Here is an 18,497-nt window from a genome sequence, read left to right as displayed (position 1 = left end):
GTAGGGAGGGGAAGGGATGGAAAGGAGGGTAGGGGAAGAGGGGATTTTGTCCCCAATGGCAGCACGCATTCACGCGTGCCGCCATTGGGGATATAGGGACTTGAGCATACGCGGAATTTGGCATACGCGGGGGGTCCGGAACGGATCCCCCGTGTATACCAAGGACCCACTGTATTTGGATTTTGTGGATATATCTGTCTACATACAGAAAAAGCTACAAAACTATAAAGACTTACAAGCTGATCTAGATTCTAGAATGAATGAAGTAGTTATGAAAAATAGGGGAAAATACAAGATAGAAAGAAAGTGAGGGTATATATCTATGTGCAGCAAGACAGAAAAGGATAAAAAAGGAAATATATATCAAAATGGACTGTAAATAACAAGAGCTCCATGAGGATACTGAACAGAATAGAGAAAGGAAAAGAGAAAGACCTAATTCTTGTACTTGGGAAGGCAAGAAAATAAAAACTGTTATCTGGGGAGTGCGAGGGTAGAGGTTATATTCAACAAATTGAAAAATAACTTTCAAGCTCTTTCTTTGATGCTGGCATGCAAGGGAAGTAATCCATGTACAATCGGCCCTCCTTGAGGTTCGTCGCTTTGAATATTCATGTAGGGGTGACCTCCGTTATTTTTAATGGGGCATGCCCTCACAGCACGTGCACTGTGCACACGTGCGTTACACACCCCATTCAAGCCTATGGGGCTTGAATATACACATGTCTCCATTTTCGCGGAGGGATCCGGAACAGATCCCCTGCGAAAATGGAGGACCAACTCCATTTAGGGATTGCAGCATCCAGAGAATGATGTAATTGTTAGGAAGAGAAATCATGTAAAATCATGAAAGCAAGTTCTACACTAACCTTTCATTTAACTGAAATGGTGGTGATTTAGGTGAAGAGTTTGTAAGTCTCATGAGGTCCCTTCTGCTGCAATATCTGGCTTCTTGAGTTGCCCCTGAGAAGGGCTGTTGTAGTGTTAATGCCTCTGGTCTCACTCGAGGGTCTGAAATGAACAATAGATAGTGTTTCATTTGCATCTGACTCCTGCTTAGGGGACTTCAGGGCAGATAACATTTGCACCCTCACCCAACTTTGATCAAGTTAGAACATAAGCCATGTCAATAATACTGCACCAGAAAGTAGTCAAACATTTAATCATTTATTAGGCAATTAAGCTACAAGAGAAATTGACTTCCTTGAAATCCACACCATGGACATTCTCAACTTATTTGCTTAATAATGGAATGGATGGAAAGATTTTTGTTTTGATTTTTTTTAAACACAGAAATCAACTTCATTATTAAATGTTTAGAACAAACTGCTGCAATGCCACATTGCCTTCTCATGGGACCTTCCAACACTCTAAGATTTTAAAAAAACTTTTTGGGGCCAAAAAAGCCTCTTTACCACATTTTCAGCCCAGGACAGTCAACTTCCAATCCCTGATTTTTTCTTTTCTTTTAAAAAGACCTCTCTTGGGTTGGTAGGGCAAAACAGAAAATTTGCCCTCCGGGATTCAGAAGTGTGGGCGCATGTACACACGTACACATACATACCAGTACAGTGGTACCCCGGGATACGAATGCGCCGCCTTACGAAATTTCCGGGTTACGAAAAAAATCCATTTAAAAACAGTTTTCCGGGTTACGAAGGTTATTTCGGGTTACGAAGAAAAATTTGGTGCTTTTCGGCGCGATTTCACACGGAATCGCGGCTTTTGCTATTAGCGCCTATGGGCTTTTCGGCTAGCGAAAGTTTCCGGGTTACGAAAGCGGCGGCGGAACGAATTAATTTCGTAACCCGGGGTACCACTGTATATATAAATATATAAAACACGATGGTCTTGGGAAATTCCACTCCATGGTTTAGAATTTACTGGACATCTAAGTTATATCAATGTAAGCACATTTTAATGTGGAAAAATAATTAGAATAATGTTTAAAGCGAACAGAATAAAAAAAGCTATAACGAGTAGTAAACATCATGTTTTCATCATTAACAGTAATTTTGTAGACCTTGCTCTTTTTCTATAACCCAATCAATCTTTGCTGTTTGTTTTTAACCACCCTTTAATCGGTCTTGACTCATGGGTACCCTGTGAATGAGGTATCTCCTCCCTATCACTGGTCTGCTTACTTCCTGCAATTACATACTAGTGACCTCCCTAATAGATTCTATCCATCTAGCATGTGGCCTTCCTTTCTGCTTCCTTCCAACTTTCCTAGCATTATTATCTTTTCTAATCAGTTGTGCCTTCCCATGATGTGGCTAAAGTATGACAGTCTCAGTTTGATCATCTTGGCTTCTAGGGAGATCTCCAGCTTAATCTGTTTGTCTGCCCATGGAATCCTTAGCACTCTTCTCCAGCACCACATCTCAAATGAAGCTACGACAATTCAAATAAGAGTATATAGAGGACCTCACCATGACACTGTGTTTCCATGGTGGTGGGGCTGTGTGTTCCTGTGAGGCAAGAGGCTATGATGGTGGTAGCATTTTTGTCAGACAGAATTTTGCTGAGGAGCCAGACTAAATGTGCCAAACAGCTACTGGGCAGGATAAGTAGTTGGGGGGTGACACTGGCACAGGATGTCTCAGAGACAGCGGAGGTGGCACCTTAGTTAACATTATTTGTTTATTTATTTATGGTATTTATACCCCACCCTTCAGCCCTAATGGCTATCAGAGCAGCTTACAATGGAGGCTTACATTCATCAATACTGCGCAGAAGGAGGCATAGTAAACCCCTTTTGAATGTCTTTTACTATGAAAACCTTATGGTGAGATAATCCAAAATGAAACAAGAGACAGTGCCAGAAGATGAGACTCCCAGGTCAGAAGGCACTCAGGCACTACTGGGGTGCATCAGAGGACAACTATGAGTAGCACTATGGCTAATGACACAACTGGATGCAAACTGAAAGGATGCTAAACTGTTGATGTGCTCAGAGGTGAAAGGGAAGTTTGAAGCTTCTCAACATATATTATTGGAAGGTGGAATGTGGGAATCATGAATCAAGGGAAGCTAGACATAGAAAAATAAGATAAGGAGTGTATAAACATTGCAATACTTGGAGTGACTGAACTAAAGTGGGCAGGAATGAGACATTTTGAGTCGGATAATTACACAGTGTTGTACTCAGGAGATGAAAATCTAAGAAGAAATCAGTTAGCATTCATAATGAGGAGAGATGTAGCAAAAGCAGTCAAAGGATATGATGCGAAGTCTGAATGAATCATATCAATAAGACATCAGGAAAACACCATTAATATAACCACAATCCAAGTTTATGTAATAACTACAGAGGAAGAAGAAGAAGAAGAAATTGAAAGACTCTATGCTGGACTCCAGCAAGAAATTGACCACACACCATAACAAGATTTCTTGTTAATCATAGGTGATTGAAATGCAAATGTAAGAAACAAAACAGAGTAGGAAATTTGGCCTAAGTTCAAGAAATGAAGCAGGAGAGTGACTAATTGGATTCTGCAAGTCTGTTCATTGCAAACCCATTCTTCAAAAAAACCAAACAAGCAGCTATATACATGGACATCAGCTGATGGCGAATACAGAAATCAAATAGACTACATAATTGGAAGCAGAGGATGGAAAAGCTCAATTATCTCTGCAAAAACAAGAGCATGAGTAGACTACGGCACAGACCATGAATTACTAATATCCAAAATTAGAATAAAGTTAAGAAAGAATACTAAACCAACCATCATGCCAAAATACAACCTGAAGACCATCCTCATAGAATTTAAAAATAAAGTTAAAAAATAAATTTGAATTATAAAGCCTGACAGCGCTGGAAGAACTCTAGACTGAAGCCAGGGCATTGTCAAGGAGGAATGAAAAAAGACACCATGTCAGCCAAAAAGAAAGAGAAGCCTCAGTGAATGACAGATGGAACTAGAAGAATAGATGAGAAGCAAAAGTAAAAGATGACAGAAATGGAGTCAGAACCCTGAATGCATCTGTTTAGTAACTTGTGCAGAGGGACAAGGAGAACTACTATAATCATAAATACAGATGACAACAAAAAAGGAAGAACCGAAGACCTGTTCAACAAGATCCAAGAAATCAAAGAGGAATTTAAACCAAGAGTGGGGATGATATGACCAGCAGGGGAACATATTATATGCCAAATAAAAAACCAATAGAAACAATACACTGAAGAACTATATGAAAGAGATGAAAGTATGACAGATTAATTCAAGAAAGGATCTTTTTAAGATGAACCTACAGATTTAAATAGTGAAGTAGAAGCTGTACTCAAGGCATTTGGGAGTAATAAATCATCAGGAACAGATGGCATAGCAGTGCAGCTGCTTCAAGCTACAGAGAAAGAATCTACTCTAGTTCTAACTAAAATCTGTCACCACAACACAATGGCTCACAGATCAATATACATTCCAATATCAAAGAAAGGGGACACCAGCTATTGCAGTAACCACAGGACCATTGCATTAATCTCCCATGCAAGCAAAATGATGCTCAAAGTTCTACAGCAAAGACCTGTATCACATATGGAGTGAGAAATGCCACATGTCTAAGATGAATTAAGAAAACAAAAAGGCCCTAGGGATCACATTGCAAACAGGCATTGGATAATGGAATGCACCAAAGAATCTTCAGAAGAAAATCAGCTATAGATGACAGCAACACCTTTGATTATGTAGATCAGCAGTTCCCAACCTGAGTTCCACGGAGCCCTTAGGGCTCCACGTGCACTTCCCAGCTGCTATGCAGCTGCTCCAGGAAAATGAAATAATAATTGAATGAAATTAAAAAATAAGAAACAAAAAGTAAAATCAAAATAAGAAAACTAGAAATTACATTCAGATACTGCTGGCCGTGCTCCAGTTTCTGAGGTGGAGAAACCCCCATGAGTCCAAGGAGATTGTCTGCAAGGAAGCCTGCCTGTTGGCTGAGGAGGAGGCTGCCCTTTGGAGCCCCAATGGCCCTTGGTGGGGAAGGAGCAGAGTCTGAGGAACTGCTCCTCCTCGGCTCAGTATCCTTTGTGCAGAGCGTAGCTGGTCTCACTTCGACTGCCACCTCAAGAGCCCTGCCGCCCCACTCAGACCCCCTACCAATGATGAGAGACAAAATAATGACTCCTTTTGGGCTGCATCAGAAATAATCCGGTTTGACCCCACTTTAACTGCCACAGCTCTATTCTGGAGAACCTTGGGAATTGTAGTTTGTGAGGGGGTCCCAGATCTGTAGTTTTGTTATCCAACTCCAAAATTCCACCAAACAGTGATACTTTCAAAGCTCCATGGCTTCTTCTTCAGGCAAGGTGTTACAAACAAAACAGGAGAAAAGCAAATTGGAGATGTTAGTCAGATGCCTGCATTATGTTGTTTCTGTCCTTAGTTAAGAAGGTATCTTTTGCAGGCTGGTCCTTTCCCTTCTGGAGATTTTCAAAGTCCAGGAAATGTAAAACCTATTTGCATCTCAACAGGGACTCTTCTCTTGCAATCCAGCATGTCTTCATTCCTGTGAGGCCTCTTTGTAGGTAGAGGATGGATTTCTCAAAAAGTCTCCATGTTTGTGCATCAGGAATATTTTGGTAGGTGTAGAGGTAAAGCATACCAATCCAGTCCAGATTTAAGAAGAAAAAAATGGTTTTACCTTTGTGGATGGTCCCAGGCCACTGGCTCACTCATCAGAGTTTCCCTGTGCAACTATAATACGTTATCTTACAATCCAGAAAACATGCAGGGGTAGCAGTGTTGGCCATTTAGCAAATTCAAACAAAATTCCGCCAAACAGTGATTTTGTTATCCAAGTCATTTCTGATTTATGTCAGGGGTTTCTTGGCAAGGTTTCTTAAGGGTGTGCCATGGCCATCCTCTGAGGCTAAGAGACTGTCACTTGGTCAAGGTCTCAGGCTACATTTTGTTGTTGTTGTGTGTCTCCGAGTCATTTTTGTCTTATTCCTCCTCTAGGGTCAAACCTATCATGGGGTTTTCATGACAAGATTTCTGCTGAGGGGGTTTGCCATGGCTGAGAGAGTGGGACTTGCCCAAAGTCACCCACCTTGTTTTTATGCTCCAGCGGGGAACTGAAGCTTGATCTTCAGAGTCACAGTCCAATGCTCAAACCACTACTATGTTAAGACAATTTATTTCCTGGCTATTGCAGTATCTGAACAACTTACCTACTTTGTAAAATCTTTTTTGATCCAAGTGTCCTATTGGTGTACATAGGGCTGACAGATATGCTTGAACCTATTTCCACTGCATCAATATTAATCATTTAATGGTGATGGTTTTAAATGATGAAGACTAGGTACGCAAACTGGCATATTTGGTCAACACTGTCTGCCAAACATTGACCACAGAATTGCACTGGAGGAGCTACAAATGCCTAGTGGAGTGTTCTCTCTAGGAATCTCTAGGTCCTTCAGTGCGACTTTTGGTTAAAAGTTGACCATAGAGATGTGCTGGAGGACCTAGAGATTCCTAGAGAGAACATATTAATAAAATGTGTTAATAATCAAAGTCACAAAAGTCAAAGCTGCAGATGTGGAGGGACAAGTATATAATGATTTCACAGAATTCTTCTGAACATCTTACATGAGTGGTGTCCAGTACTAGTAGAAATGGCTGCTGGTGGTGGGTCTCTTCTACTGACTTTATGCCATTTTTTCACCAAAAACTTTAACCTGAGGGAGGGAAAGAGAAAGAGAAAAATGAATGTGCAAAATAGTTTTATACAGTATAAGACACTGTATCAGTAAATGCAAGGCAAATAGAAAGAGATATAAAAAGAACAATGCTGGATCTTACCAAAACCAATCTAATCTAGCATTCTGTTTCCATAGTAGCCAGCCAGTTGCCTATGGTGAGCAAACTAGCATGACATGAGTGTAACTATACTCTGCTGCTCATGCTAACTGGTAACTGATACAGAGGCATAGAGTCTAGTCACTTCTAATTTGACTTATTCTAATTGTAATCTTCTAATTAAATATTTGGAAATTACACTAATAAAGAATAACCGTTTCTTATTTTAAAACAAGGTGGGTGGAAAGAAATTAAAAGAGACTTAAATTTATCCCTTTTGGATAGAATTGCAGTAATAAAGACAAATGTTTTGCTAAGATTTTTATTTCTCTTTCAAACAATCCCTATAAGAAATTGAATGCCTTTGATTTTTAGATTGGTCTGGCAGGCCAAGAAGCCCAGAATAAAATTCAAAACACTACATGAAGCTAAGGAGGCTTGGGAGCCCCTATTATTAAGTTGTATTATGACGCCTGTTGTTTTGTATGGTTCAAATGGTCCATTTGCCAGTCCATTGAGCACCAAAACTAGATTGCATGTACGGAATCTATGAACAGTTGGAAGTGCTTGTAAAGTTGCTCCATGGAGGAACGTCTTGACATGAGGACACACTGACAAACTACCATATATACTTGACTATAAGTCGACCTCATGTTTATGGATTTTGATGTGATCTGTGGATAAGTCAAGGGTAAAACGTAGGGCCACATAACAAAGGATCTAAAGGATTAAGCAAAGAAAAACAATGCCAATGAACTTAACAAAATTCCAACAGGCATAACTGTTTGTGCTCATCCTAAACGCTGGATAGATGAGAGAAAGTGGGATCAATGCTACCAGAGCAGATTATACTCTTATCTTTTAACAGGAGATGATACCTTTTTTAAACTAAGTGTTAAAGTACAGTACTAACATTGACCCGTGGGTAAGTCAACACTAGTTTTGAGGTCAAGTTTTTGACTAAAATTTCTAGACTTATACATGAGTATATACAGTAATCCCTTTTATTGTGATAATTGAAGACCGAAAAGACACCTGTCTCTTTGAAGTATTGGGCCATAATCCCTTGCTTATACCATCTTGTAAAAAAGCTAAAACATACTTCACCCTTGCTCTCTCCTGATTCACTGAATTCTGAGAGTACCATGTACTAAAGCCTCTCCATGCCACTTCATAAATATGCTGTGTTGATTTCCTCCTAGGTGCTAAGATGTTTTTCTCCCCATTGAATCAGAATAACCTTTATTTTTAAAAATGTGCAGTTCAAGCTCCAAGCAGCTAATTTCAGCCAATATGGGTCTGGATGTAGAATTGGAATCTGAAATAATAGATCCTTCTTTCGAGGTAGATAATATGGGATCCCCTATTGACTAAAATATCCGGCCTCAGGATCTCAGGATCTCCCCCCTCCTCAGTAATGTCTCCAAAGCCGCCTTTTCTTTATTATTCTTAAATCACACGGTCACATTTCACATTGATTTACTTACAATCAAACAAGCAGGAAAACTCAAATTTCAGTCTAGGAATCAAGGTGACAGTGCACATAGTTACAGAAATTTTAAGGACTATACATGTATTTACTATTGATAAAAATTAACAATCTCTTAGATTTATTTGTTTAAAGCAAGTAGAAAGGAGTGGAGCTGGCCCATTATCTAAGTAGTTGCCTGCTTCAAAACCATTACCATCTTATCCATATGTTTAGTGACTTCTGTATCTGCTGTTTTCCTTGTTCCCTTGAGGGGAATAGACAAGTTATAATACCTACATTAAGTACTTACATTTCCATGAGTGATTAAAGAAGGGAAGTGGGAGGAAAGAAAGAAAAGGAACCTAGCATCTAGATGTTCACAGACTCTTTGTTTAATTATCTGCTCAAGAATCTTTCCTGGTATTGATGTCAGACTAACTGGACGATAATTGTTGGGATCCTCTTTTTTCCCCTTTTTGAAGATGGGGACAACGTTTGCCCTCCTCCAGTCTGCTGGGATCTCTCCTGTTTTCCAGGAGTTTTCAAAGATTATTGCCAATGGCTCCGATATTACATTACTATCTCTTTACTTATTCTGTGCTGAAATTCCCCTATATATACGAATGATAATATTGCTATGTTTACTCTCAAGATCATATTATTGTTTATATTGTTTATTGTTAATAAACAATATTGTTTATTGCATTGTAATAATAATAATAATAATAATAATAATAATAATGTTTAGAGGCATTGAGTATCAATATATACCGTATTAAAATTATTTCAGGGGCCTGCTTGTGCCTCAATGAACATAGATAATTTCAGTTAAAATCTTGAGTCTGTGTTCCCCTGTTAACTCTAAACCATGGGGTTTTAAATATTTAAATTCAAACTCAAATGTAAATGAGATAGATTCGCTAGAATAGTACCTCTCTCCATCATCTTCAGAATCATGTACATTGCCATTACTTGCTTTGGGGAAGAGTGGGATATAAGTACAATATGATTTGCCATTTAGACACACATTTAATTTCTGGGGAAGGTGGAGGGAAGTAGAAAGAGAGGATGACCACATGCCAAATGGATGGACTCAATCAGGGAGACCATGGGCCTGAGCCTGTAGGACCCCATTCACAGAGCTGCCATGAGTCGAGATTAACTCAAAAGCAGCTAATAACAACATGATTTAAACGACATTAAAAAAAAGGAAGTGTGTTGAGAAAAGAGAAATAAATAAAATAGTTGATTTTAACATCTCAAAAAAGCATGAGGGGTTGCTTACCTTGATATGGCAATGACCACTCTGGCTGCAGATCTGAACTTGATAAATAAGTGATGCCGTGATTCTGAACGATTTAGATCAGGAAGGGAAGGATAAACGCCCATGCGAGCTATGAAGGACAGTGTTGCTTGCTCACATGCTTGGAATCCACCCAAGAGAAGCAGAAGGTATTTTTTTTGATAAACTAGAGCTTTCCGATAGCTCTCAGCTCTCAGATACTTTCTATATAATTTCTGCATCTGGGGGAAAAAAGATGGAGCAATATATATTGCTTTTTATATATTAAAAATATGTTCTCAACTTCCCTGTCACATGTCAGTTAATGAGATATATTTTGCACTGGTAAGAATAGCAGATCTTTTAATGATCAGGTTACATCTACCCAGAAGTTAAGCACATAAGCCTAATAATGGATTTGTAGGCGAAAGAAAGAGTGAGATTTTATCTGATGTATTATTTTATACTGTTTTAATTTATTTGATTTTTGTGTTTTGTTATGTTTGTACCTTAAAAATCCTATCTAAGTGAAAAAGCAGGGCATAATTCTAAAAAATAAATACAAATAAAGAACAGAAATGTGCTATGGGGAGAGCTTCATTTTTATCTATATGTAAATGTGCATAAATATATCAGTTAGTAGGTTAAATCTCAGCTGATTAATCAACAAAGATTTCTTTAGCTACATGACAAAAAGGGTTAGTGGGTACTGGTAGATGAATATAATAGTGAGGACTGGATATCTTTAGGTAATACCTGTGTATGTAATAATAATAATAATAATAATAATAATAATAATAATAATAATGTCCCAGCCCAGGATTTCCTCTGCCCCATCTTGGATTCACCCCTTTTCACTCGCTGCCCCTTCTTCCCCCACGAGCAAGAGCCATCACTTCTTTAACCAGCTTCAAAAACGGAGTTGAAGACCATCCTGTTCAGAGAAGCATAATTGTCACTTGCTATTTGATGTTCCTTTGTTGCCTGCTTTATTGAAGCCTGTATTGCTATGTCTTCCCTCCAGTCCATCTCTCCTGATCCAGGCCTCGGAGGCTGAGAAGAACTGCCTGCCCTCATCCCCTTCCCCACAACCACTCCCTTCTCCTTTTAGATTGTAAGCCTGAGGGCAGGGAACCGTCTATTATCCCCTCTGTTGTAAACTGCTCGGATTCCCAGTAATTGGGCGGTATATAAATAAATCCTATTATTATTATTATTATTATTATTATTATTATTAGCCCTTTCCTGTCAGCTCTATTTCTCAAGTGACTAAGAACTGCAGTGTGTGAAATCTGGACTGGTGTGCCCAAGATCATGATCATACCCACAAGCTGTGCTAGGGACTTAAAACAGATGACTGAGGCGGCCCTTACTCTGTTATGGACAGAGTCCGTAACAAATGGTGGCAGCCGTTCCACATGGCCGCCGCCATTTTGATGTAACGGATGCTTTGCGTCCGCACGTGGCGTCCCGGAAGTGACGCCGCGAGTGCACGACTAGCGCCTCGCGACGTCTTTTTCGGGGACCAGGAAGGAGCGTGATTTCCGCGCTCCTTCCTCGGAGCGTCTGGGACCCGCGCGGTGTGGCAGCTGCAGCTCCCGGATGCTGCAAGCGGCGGCGGCGGGAGAGCGCCGCTTCTCGGCGGTATGTAACCCGCCAGAATGTGTTAATCAGTATACCAGACTTGGTGTCTCTCTCTCCTCCCTCTGAAGAGATACTGTGCATGATGTGCCAATCTTTGAATAGCTAGTTTCACAGAGAAGGAAGAGTGAATAGAAAATTCTTCTCTTGGCTCACTAAACATCTGTTGTTGTTGTTGTTGTTTGCCCTCAAATTGTCCTCAACCCATGGGACCCTGTGGATGAGACATCGCCAAGTCCCTTTATCCTCCATCACTCTGCTTAGCTCTTGTAGTCAAGAGAAGATTCAGGCCTCCATCACTCTGCTTAGCTTAGTTTGAGTCAAGAGAAGATTGAGGCCTGTGACTTCCCTCACGTGTGGTCTTCCTCTCTTTCTATTGCTCTTCACCTTTTCTAGCATTATTGCCTTTTTAAATGAGTCGTGCTGTCTTGAGTCCCTGTATTGGGAAGAAAATGGGATATAAGTGAATAAAATAGTAACAATGCCTTCTCATGATGTGGCCAAAATACAACAAGCCTCAATGTAATAATCTTGACTTCCAGGGAAAGTTCAAGGACCTGTTTGTTTTGGCTGTCCACAATATTCTCAGCACTCTTCTCCAGCACCACATCTCAAATGGGTTTATTTTCTTTTTATCCGCTTTCTTCATTGTCCTGCTCTCGCATCCATACACAATGATGGGGAAAACAATGGTTTGGACAATTTTAACTTTAGTGCTCAGTTGTATTTCATTACTCTTGTCTAGTTCTTTCATGGCTGCCCTTTTCATTCCTAATCTTCTTATTTCTTGATTGCAGTCTTCATTCTGATCAATGCTTAATTCAAGGTATTTAACTATTTTAATTTCTTCATTACCTAGATTGAATTTATGTAGATCCTCCACAGTCATTATTTTTGTTTTTCATGTTCAACAACAAACCTGCCTTTGCACTTTCTTCCTTTACCTTTCTTAGCAATTGTTCCAAGTTTATGATGTTTTCTGCCAGCGTACTGTGTCATCAGCCTATCTTTAGACAGTTGATGTTCCTTTCTCCTATCTTTATTCCCTTTCTTCTGAGTCTTAAATTTGCTCTTCATGTGATATTTTCTGCATACAAGTTGAACAAGTAGGATGATATTATGTATTCTTGCTTGAGCTCTTTGCCAATTGGGAACCATTCTGTTTTCCATATTCTGTTCTAACAGTTGCCTTTTGTTCTAAGTACAGATTTCTTAACAGGACTATCAAATGTAGTGGCATTCCTCAAAGTCTTTAAGAGTGCTCCATAGCTTTTTATGATCCATGCTGTCAGAGGCTCTGCTACAGTCAAAGACTTTGATTTTTTTTTTTAATTTTTAATTTTTTGGGAATTCCTTGGTGTGCTCCATTAGCCATCATATGTTTGCAATGTAATCTTTAGTGCCTCTTCCTTTCCTGAACCATGCTTGCACCTCAGGGATTTCTCTCTCCATATATGACTGGAGTCTATGTTGCAGAATTTTAAGCATAATTTTGCTTGTGTGGAAAATTAATGGTCTTATAGTTACTGCAGCCTTTTGTGTCTCCTTTTTTGTGACTGAGGATGAATATAAAATGGTTCCAGTCTGTTAGCCATGTTTCCCATACATGTTACCATATTTTATTGTGTACTGCAATCAAAATCTTTTCATTTCTTCTTAGTCTTACAGTATGTTCCTCTTCTTACCATTGAGCATCTCAGCCTTTGGTTTGAACTTTACTTTCTCTTATCTTGTGGAAGAGATCTCGTGTACTGTTTTTGTTACTGTCTTCTGTTTCTCTGCATTAATTATTATACAGTTGCCTCTCCGTTTGCGCAGACTCCATTTGTGTGATCCTCATGGAGGGGATTAAAATGGGCCTTGTATATGTGCGAAATTCCATTTTCATAGGGGGTGGTGGTGGTGGTCCAGAATAAATCTCCTGTGAAAACGGAGGGCTGACTGTACCCTTTTTATCCTTGTGGACTACTGATTGAATAGTTGCATTCATGATTCTGATTTTGTTCCTATCTCCCTTTTATTTTGCTTGTCTTATTTCCTTTCCTGCTTGAAACATTTCCTCTGTTATCCATTCTGTCTTTTCTTTCTTTTTGGTTCCTGAAAGTGTCTTCTTGCATACTTTTTTGATTATGTCCTTAGCTTCCGACCATAGTTAGCAATAGCAATATAGCAAGTACATTTCTATACTGCTTATCAGTGAACCAATACTCCCTAAGTGGTTTACAATGTGTAAACCAATTGGTACTCATTTTACCAACCTATGAAAGGATGGAAGGCTGAGTGGACCTTGGAATTCTCCTCTAGGATTGAACTTAAAACATTATGGTTGCAGTTCCAGTATTTAATCACTGTGTCACCAGAGCTCTTGTCGATTATGCTTTATAGTGCAAATCTGTTTCTTACATCATATGTAAATTCTGTTGAAATGATGACTATTTTTGCTTTCTTCTTTAAGCTTTACTCTAATTTTTGATATATGTAGTCCATGATCTGTACCACAGTCTGCACCCAGTCTAGTTTTGGCTGCAAGAACAGAGCTTCTCCATCGTCTGCTTCCAATTATATAGTCTGTCTGAGGTTTGTATGGGCCATCTGGTGATATCCTTTTTGCCTATATGAAAAAGGTGTTTGCAACGAACAGATTGTTGGCCTCTCAAAATTCTACCAGTTGCTCTCCTGCTTTATTTCTTATGCCTAGTCTAAATCTGCATACAGTTTTTGACTCTTCTTTGCTGCCTACTTTAGCATTCCAGTTGCCTATGATTAGTTTTAAGTACTGTGTTGGCATGTTGTCAATTTCTTCCTGGACTACTTCATAAAATCTCTAATTTTCTTCTTCCTCTGTAGTTAGAGCATATCCTTGGATTATGGTACTAGGGTTTTCCCTGAAGCATTATTGATATGATTCAATTTGATTTTGTATTGTATCCTCTGATTGTTTTTGCTATCTCTGTCCTTAATATGAATGCTACTCCATTTCTTCATGTCTTTTCATTTCGATTTGAATACTGTGCAGTTATCTGAATCAAAGTGTACCATTCCTGTCCATTTTAGCACACTCACTACTAGTACTGCTGTGTTTATACATTCCATTTCCTTTTTTGCTATGTCTAGCTTCCCCTGACTAGGGAAATATGCTTCTCATATTCCATGTTCCTATAATATATGTAGTGTTGCTTCGGACAAGCTTTCCTTCCTGAACATGTCTGTTGTGTGGCTCACCATCTTTGAGTTTCTCTGTGCCCTTGATCAGCTCTCTGTTGTGACCTCCCAGTGTTGTTCCCTTCTATCTCTCTGTTTGTGTAATAGTCCTTCCCTTTGTTTCATTTGGGGCTGTCTCTTCACAGGGTACTTTTGGTGAAAGAGTCTCACAAGGAGACCCTTCGCGCAGTGCTAACATGTGTTAGCTATGGTGTCACTGCTGATCTCTTTGTGAGATTTTATGTGTCACCCACCACTACTGCTGCTGCACAGTAATTGTTTGTCCCTCTATTCAAGGCATCCCTCTTGTTTTTGATTGAATTGTTTCCCCCCGAATCCTTCAGTTGCCACCAGTCCATTTGTCTTTCTCCCTTCTTCTTCCTTCCCTCAATGATTATTCTTTTATCAATGAATAGCAGAAGAAATAGTCAAAGAGTCAAGGATGACCCCCCAGAAAAAGTTCACCTTCTGCGTTCTCTTCTGAGACTGAGGACATTATCACACTATCAGTTATAACACAAGCCAATTGGCGTAGTTCTGCTTTGGCAACAGTCCTGACCACATGACTCAGTACACAATCTGATGTTATCCTGCATTAAAACTGCCACTTTTCATTCATGGGTAGAACCCATGAATGACCTCAATTATGCGATAATACTGTTGGCCAATTATACGATAATCCATTGGCCAATGCAACCAGTGGATGTACCACAGTTATGCAAGCTTGTTGGTGCAAGACTTCACCGCTCCCCCCCTTCTAGTGACGTCAAAGTCATACAATCATGCATGGACAGCTTTTTTTTTTCCAAGTCACGATCTCAAGAATGTGGCCATTTCATGCCATTCTTATTGCAGTCACGTCCCGGTTTTCAGAGAAAAGTGAGATCTAACACACGACTGCAGTGCTGACATAGCAGTTTCATTTATTTTGGGTTGCCAACCTGTTAACATCATAGTGTGATAATCTCCTGTTTGCTAGTTTTGCCCCCAGGAAAGTCAGTGACTCAGCAGAAGCCCTGTCCCCTCAGGCCATGTGATCAGGAGAGCACACAGTCCAGAACAAAATCCCCCACCCAAGCCTTTGGAACAGTCAAAGCATGACTACTTGGAAAAACTCACCTTCTGCTCTCCCCTAAAACAATTCGAGTGTTATATCTACTAGGTCACCCTCAGAGGCTCTTTTATATTTAAGCATAGATAATGATTTCAGCTAAGGAGAACATTCATTCATGATTAGGGCAAAGAAACTATCAATAGAGTAGGCAGGTGCAAGCTTTTTGCCCTCAGGACCTGACCCCCAAAAAATGCCAGCAGGAAAAGGAAGGAAGGACACAGAAACTGATATGATCAAAAATCTACTTCTAGTATTGAAAATAAGGAGGGATTCTCCCCCTTTTCCCACCTTTAAAAAGTCATTAGGAAGCCCTACAACTTTTTTTAAATTAAATTTTCTTTTCTGACAAATAGTTAAGGACAGACCCAGAAAATCTGTCCTATAGATTGTATGTGAATCATGGGCTAGAGACATAATTCCTAAACTTGCCATGAACCAAAAGTCAGCAGGCAAAATCATATAGCGCTAACATTCTGCTGCATCAGTATCCTGCGAAACCTTTGTATAATGTTTGCTCCTATTTTCAGCCAAAATTTTCTTCATAAGCTACTGCTGATAGGGATATAAGCAATTTTTACCTTTAAATTGGAGGATGCCATGGTTGACTTGGCTTCCATCACAAAATTAGAAGGTTTTGCTTCATAACAATTCTGCAAAACATATTTTTCCTCCTGACAAGGTAGCTCTTCTGATTCTTTTATGAAGTTAGTAACACATGTAGGGATGATCTAAACATGACAGTTAAAGAATGGTTGGTTAAATCTTTCAAGATTTGACATAATGAAAGCATTTCATTTTTTATTTGACAACAATGTTTAACATCAACTGAAGGTCTTCATAACCACAACAATTGCTTTCTCAACATTAATATTAAACATTAACATTAAAGCTGATTGACTCTATGATTTGGCTTCAGTACCACAGTGAATTTGCACTATAGTTGATAAAGCCACTTCATGTATTTGTAAATGGTGAAAAAGTATGCCACACTAGCCACTCATGATAACTTTTCATCATAGGGTGCTAAAACCGGGTTATGTCCTCCAACTATCCAGAAAAGATAGGCACCTATGATCTGGATTTTTATAAAAAGCTGTGGCATCTTTGGCCTCCTCCTCATCTCTGTCCTGGCCAAGAATATAGGAACAAATTTGAGGAGTCTCCTGCAAAGGTTAAGAGGAAAATATCCATGGTAGAGACTGAGAAACTGAATTTACCATGGCCCTTCTTCAATGACAGGAGGAACGATCCATGACATATTGGTTTATGCCCACAGACTAGCAGCTCAAAGCAGGAATCTAAAATTCTGTTCAGTTAGGAACACTGACTCCCCTCTCCTCTGGTTTTATTATATAGACTTGTTCAACAGAGTGGATACTTAGACCAAGAAACTTAAAAGATAGAAAAGAGTTTTGTGTAGCCAGAGGGTGTGTTGGTGGATTGCTCTTCCAGTCATCAAAAATGACATTTCACAGTAAGTCCAACCCTTTCATTCTCTGGATGACTGATATATTCATGATATATGGATGTATCCAAGCTCTACCTTCACAGGTGGGTCTGACTGCTAATATCCTTTAGAACCACCTGAAGAACTGTCTGCCCAAAAGCAGTCTGTGCAAACCTATACCTATCATACAACGTCTTATGAAAGGTGATGGTTTCTTCGCATATTTCTCTCAACAAAGAAGTTATTTGAAAGGCTTTTGATCTGGCCATTGTCTTTGTGGAATGTGCCCAGACAATCTTAGGTTGTCATGTTTGTGCATAATCATAGTACATATGTATACATATTTTCAGCATTTTGGAAATCATTAACTTGTAGCACTGATACCAGCATATTAGACTGGAAAAAAATGAACAGTGCCTCCATTCGCCTCACTCTTCATTCTGCTTATGTCCAATTTGAGTGCTTATTTTATGTCTAAAAAATGCCAATTCCATTTTAAAGGATGAGTCAGAGTTTGAGAAAAAATAGTAACTGGATCTCCTGATCCCTTGCATCAGAAGATAAGCCACTTAGGCACAAAAGTAGGAAAGCACTAATTTGTCTTTCTGAAATCTGCACAAAATAGCATTTCTGGTCAATGACGCTAATTTGGAGTCTCTTCTTGCTGATGTGATTGCTACAAGAAATACAACTTTAAAGGACACTAGTCTTAAGGAAGTTTCTCTCAACAATTCAAATGGAGGTTTTGTTAAGTCTTTTAGGATCAAATTTAAATTCCAGGTTGGAAAAATGTTTGCAGGTGAATGAAGCCTGTAAAGTTGCACCCCCTAAAAACCTCTTCACATGGGGATGCACTGAAAGAGTCTGTCTTTCAAGCACCAAGATCATATACAAAGCTGCTACTTGTCTTGTTAACATGTTTGGCATCAGACCCTTTCAATGCTATCCTGCAGGAAGGATAATATATCTTTAACTTGTACATATGATATTGCACCCAAACCTAACCTAATCATGTTATCCGAAGCCAGATTGGGGCCAGCTGGTTGAAAAAGGAGCAGTAAAGATCCACTCTGTTAGATTTGTGGAGGCAGCCCAGCTGGGAAGAGGCTGCGGTGCCAATTGATTCCCTTTCCTGTGTCTTCCCAACTGGGTTGTTCCTTCCAGAGTCAGCCCGGCTGGGAAAAGGCTGTAGAGGTGATCAATCACCTTCCATGCATTTTTCTAGCTTTGCTGTCCCTTATGGAGGTAACCCAGCTGGGAAGAGGCTGTGGAGACGATCAATCACCTTCCCTGCATCTTCCTAACTGGGCTGTCCCTTGTGGAGGCAGCCCAGCTGGGAAGAGACTCCCGGAATGAAGGCTCACCCTTCCTCCTACCATATTGGCCCATGTATAAGTAACCCAGGTTTTTTGAGTCAATTTTTTGGCCTAAATTTTTTTACTTCTACAAGAGTATATACAGTAATAGATTTGCATTATTTTTTGTTGTCTATTTCTGTGTAACCAACTGAGCTGCCGTCACAGGAGCTGGTGGTTTAT

The 18,497-nt window shown here is 39.6% G+C and overlaps 1 protein-coding gene across 5 annotated transcripts in view; it reads right to left on the bottom strand.

Moving 5' to 3' along the window:
• Nucleotides 1-18,497, bottom strand: part of PCNT (pericentrin) — a 128,469-nt gene that overhangs the window by 10,067 nt on the left and 99,905 nt on the right. For all 5 annotated transcript variants that reach the window (XM_089519021.1, XM_089519024.1, XM_089519023.1 and 2 more), the window contains 4 exons: nucleotides 16,091-16,240; nucleotides 9,560-9,798; nucleotides 6,594-6,682; nucleotides 870-1,011 (listed from right to left, as the gene is read on the bottom strand). In XM_089519021.1, coding sequence (XP_089375147.1) covers nucleotides 870-1,011; nucleotides 6,594-6,682; nucleotides 9,560-9,798; nucleotides 16,091-16,240 — 620 coding nt within the window. The remainder of the gene's footprint in view (nucleotides 1-869; nucleotides 1,012-6,593; nucleotides 6,683-9,559; nucleotides 9,799-16,090; nucleotides 16,241-18,497) is intronic.

The sequence above is a fragment of the Sceloporus occidentalis genome, unplaced genomic scaffold (genome assembly GCF_023333645.1).
Source record: "Sceloporus occidentalis isolate IW3139 unplaced genomic scaffold, rSceOcc1.0.p SCAF_4, whole genome shotgun sequence".
Lineage (NCBI taxonomy): Eukaryota > Metazoa > Chordata > Lepidosauria > Squamata > Phrynosomatidae > Sceloporus > Sceloporus occidentalis.
This window is presented reverse-complemented; position numbering and strand designations above follow the sequence as displayed.